The following is a 4,167-nucleotide window of genomic DNA, read 5'->3' as shown; positions in this document are numbered from 1 at the left end:
ACTGATACTGTCTCTTACAGGGCTGGATCATGGTGTCGGCTAGTTGACTCTAGTTTTGATTGGCTGGTTCAACAGAAAGCACTAATAATACCTGTCTGTCTGTGTCCACAGATGTGTCTGCTGGCCTTTGAGGCTGACATGGAGAAGGCGTTTGCAGCCCAGCTGAGCCAGGACAAGGTGAGTTCAGTCAGTCGCTGATCAGGTTGTGTAGTGGCAGGAACAGTGACGGTTGTTGTTGTTGTTGTTCAGGTGTGTTCGATCTGTATGGAGGTGGTGGTGCAGAAGGTGAACCCGTCGGACCGCAGGTTCGGCATTTTGTCTTCCTGCTGTCACACCTTTTGTCTGGCCTGCATCCGACAGTGGCGCTGCACCAGAAACTTCAGCAACAAGATCATCAAGTAAGTAATAGAGGCTAGGACAGGGTCTGTGAGGCCAGGACAGGGTCTGTTAGGTCTAGACAGTGTCCAAGAGGTCGGGACAAGGTCTGAGACATCTCTCTCTCTCTCAGGTCGTGTCCAGAGTGTCGGGTCACCTCAGAGTTTGTCATCCCTTCAGTCTACTGGGTAGAGGACCAGGACGACAAGGACCACCTCATAGAACTCTTCAAGTCTGGAGTCAGGTGACTTACCTGTGTGTCACTGAACAGCCGCACCTGAAATCGTATGAAACCCTGCAGCTTGAACAGACGTCATGCTGAGTGGATATTAATATTAATGTACTTCAGTGAGGAACAAACAGTTTGCAGTTTCAGCGTCAGACAGAATCAGGTCTTTTTGTCCAAATTAAACCTTTTAGACGAGTTTCCTGTGGATCAAAGCGTGTCGACTTTAGGTTGGACTTTAAGGGACCTCAGATCTCGTACAGTATTTAACAAACGAGCAATCATTTGGTTGATGTTTTCTGTGTCTGCAGTAAGAAGGCCTGTAAGTACTTCGACCAGGGTCGAGGTTCCTGTCCATTCGGTGGGAAGTGTTTGTATCTTCACGCCTTCCCAGACGGAACCCGAGCAGAACCCGACCGGCCGAGGAAACAGCTGGGCTCCGAGGGGAACGTCCGGGTCAGAAACCAAGACGACCTTCTGATTCAAAGCTGGAGTCCGTCAGCTCGCCGCTGGTGCGTTTGGCAGTTTCTAAACAGTATTTTTGTGTTTCTTTCCGTCAGTTCATGAACAACGTCCGTCTCTGGGATTTCATCGAAGAGCGCGAGCAGCAGTCGGCCCCGCCCCTGCCCCCCCTCAGTGATGACATCACAGAGCTGAGGGAGCTCTTCATGCAAATGTCGGGGCCGAGCCACGACGAGCCCGAGACCCCACCCACCACCGACCAGTAGAGACCAGAGCCAACGTCGGGGACGTCCTACAGGTGATGGCCAAGTTTGTGGACAAGTGACTGAAGTCATGTGATCAATCTGTGGCTCTCTGGTGTGTTTGTGGGAAAATCAATCCATCAAGTTTGGGTGTCGATATATTATTGACCTTTTATTTATTTATTCTGTAAATAAATACAGAGTTAGTGTGATGTCAGTCAGTGCTGTGGTTTGACTGTGTTCTTTTAAGGTTAAAGGAACAGTGACTTCTATGAAATACTGAAGAATCACAGTCATCTCGAATCCAATTACGATGATAAGAAGAAGAAAACAGACAGGAACAAACAGGAAACATTAGAAGATGAAACCAGGGAATTTTTGAAGTATGTGTTGAACTAGATCGATGCTGATTACTTTTCTGTCAATAGATGAAGTGACTCTTCATTCAAACGGCATGAAAAACAATAGATTTGATGAGCAGATCAGTCGGTTCGTCAGCAGCTATGCTGGACATGAATTCCATTTCTCGTCTTTGTGACGCTCAGCGGTGGAAAATTTTCTGATGTAAGTCGACGCTTCGTTTCGCCGTCAGGTGTCAGAGGCGGGTTTCAGATGTCCAGCAGAGAAGAGTAAGAGCAGACAGGTGAGGTGAAACGCATGGCAGCGTTTCAGAAGAGTCGTGACACTGCAGGGACTCCAGCATTAACACAAACCCAACCTACATGACAACGAGCATCACCTCCTATTGGTCGCCTTCCTCTTCCAACCAGACGAGCTGCAGGTTACCTCCATCTGTCCTCCGTCTGTCCAGACTCATTTAAGATCTGCATTGAAGGAGTTTCATTAAAGGTGTCTTCACTGAGTCCAGTGAATAATGTCCAGGCAGAGACATGCTGTCTTCACTCAGAGGCTGTTTGTCCAGAGGAGTTCAGAGGACTGACAGAGAGCTTCATCACACGGAGGATCACCTGAAGATCAATATCAGCTCAACCAATCAGCTTCTGCTGAACGATGATGCTTCAAACATGGATGCTTCACACACACGTTCAACCATCAGCAGAAGATCTGAACCATCAGTCACTGATTCAGGGTCAGACCACATGAGAAACATGGTCCCAGTCTGTCCTTCAGGTCCTGACTGAGCAGGTGTTGATGTGTTTGACCTGTAGATGGAGACACTGAGGTGAAAGATGGAAGACAGTTTGAGACCTTGTTTTGTGTTGGTAAAGAGCTGAAGTAGTACTTGTGTGTACTTCATGGTGTAGATACTGTAATAGTGTTTATGTAACATGTTTTCTGCTCCTTCATTCAGTTTTTCAGTTTTCTCGGTTGTCTGAGTGAAAATCCGTTGACCTTCAGTCTTTCTGGGTTTTTAACTCTTAATCACGTAAACATCATTTTCTTTACCGTGTGTCCATGTGCAGGACTGCTCTGATTCTCAGCTGATGAAAACTTTTCTTTTTAAATATTTCTTTGATTTTTTTTCCTCATAATAAACTAAACAATTAATAATGAGTGAAAAATGTTTTTTGTTTTTTTTTTGTAAACTCAGTCCTTCAAACAGTCAATGGAAGTAACGGCAAGATGTTGCTTCTCTGTAATTTCCTTTCTTTGCATTTTCTGGGTTTCTGGGTTCTGGGGTAGAAGTTTAAAGTACTTTAAATGTTTACTGAAGTACACGAGTAAGTGTACTGTACCTTCCACCGCTGATTGCTTTAAAGTCGTTTGTAGTTCTGGTTATTTGAATTAGTCATTTCCATTGAGTATGGAAGCCCCAAAGTGACAAAATACTACAATTGTATTATTCTGTGCCAATAACTTACATTAATTTTGTTCTCATAAACAACAACAACAACAACAACAACAATACTAATAATATCTCAGGTACACAAGATTAAAATGCATATGTTTCAAGCTGTGCCATTTTAAAGGTTTTTAGAGTCACAAAACAGCCTGAAAAAATACAGCCTGTGTAATATTTGTGTAATGTAGACCGTAAAATCCACTTCATGCCATTAAACCCTCCAAATTCCCAAAGGACAAGATCTCCACTTTCACATGAAGATCAGGATTTTCCTACAGGCCTTAGCATAATAAAGTAATAAATAAACAGGAACATCTAAACACAGTCAAACTTCAGTGACAAGTGATGATGAAGGACTTTTAGTGTTTAAATGACATTTCCCTTGGGGATGAATAAAGTATCTATCGATCTATCTATTTATCTATCTAACTCGTGGTGAAGTCGGGGTACAGAGTCCCCTTTTCCCAGGTGTTCAGTCAGGCTGGGGCCCCCACAGGAAGCTTTAGACTGTAACAATATATTAGCTAGGCTAAGCTACCATGCTTTCAAACATCAGCTAACAGGGCACAAAGCTAACAATATATTAGCTAAGCTAAGCTACCGTGCTTTCAAACATCAGCTAACAGGGCATGAAGCTAACAATATATTAGCTAAGCTAAGCTGCTGTGCTTTCAAACATCAGCTAACGGGACATGAAGCTAACAATATATCAGCTAAGCTAAGCTACCATGCTTCCAGCACCAGCGAACAGGACATGAAGCTAACAATATATTAGCTATGCTAAGTTACCGTGCTTTCAGCACCAGCTAATAGGACATGAAGCTAACATAGCATCAGGAGAAACATGTTTGATGAACTGCTCTGTCCCTCGTCAACACTAATTACATTAATCCAGTCAAAGCATCTTAACTCCTCACAGCTGAGAGCAGAGTCAGGCAGTAACAGGTGCTGTGACACCTCCTCCTCCTCCTCCTGCTGCTCCTCCTCACAGCCAAACTGCTCAACTCCTGTCCCTCAGGCTAACGGACCCCAGCGACTGGGCTGTCAGGCTGCCAGGT

The 4,167-nt window shown here is 44.5% G+C and overlaps 1 protein-coding gene across 2 annotated transcripts in view; it reads left to right on the top strand.

Annotated features, from left to right (window-relative positions):
- Positions 1-2,823, top strand: part of mkrn2 (makorin, ring finger protein, 2) — an 8,221-nt gene extending 5,398 nt beyond the window's left edge. Inside the window, exons 6-11 of one of the 2 annotated variants that reach the window (XM_076746761.1) lie at positions 112-177; positions 250-398; positions 509-619; positions 913-1,057; positions 1,162-1,361; positions 1,898-2,823. In XM_076746761.1, coding sequence (XP_076602876.1) covers positions 112-177; positions 250-398; positions 509-619; positions 913-1,057; positions 1,162-1,329 — 639 coding nt within the window. In that variant the 3' untranslated portion in view covers positions 1,330-1,361; positions 1,898-2,823. Of the gene's footprint in view, positions 1-111; positions 178-249; positions 399-508; positions 620-912; positions 1,058-1,161 lie in introns of both variants that reach the window. The other variant, XM_076746752.1, reaches the window with a different exon arrangement.
- The last annotated feature ends 1,344 nt before the right edge of the window (positions 2,824-4,167 follow it).

Source organism: Chaetodon auriga, chromosome 2 (genome assembly GCF_051107435.1).
Source record: "Chaetodon auriga isolate fChaAug3 chromosome 2, fChaAug3.hap1, whole genome shotgun sequence".
NCBI lineage: Eukaryota > Metazoa > Chordata > Actinopteri > Chaetodontiformes > Chaetodontidae > Chaetodon > Chaetodon auriga.
Note: the sequence above shows the minus strand (reverse complement) of the source record. Positions and strands in the feature narration are given on the sequence as shown.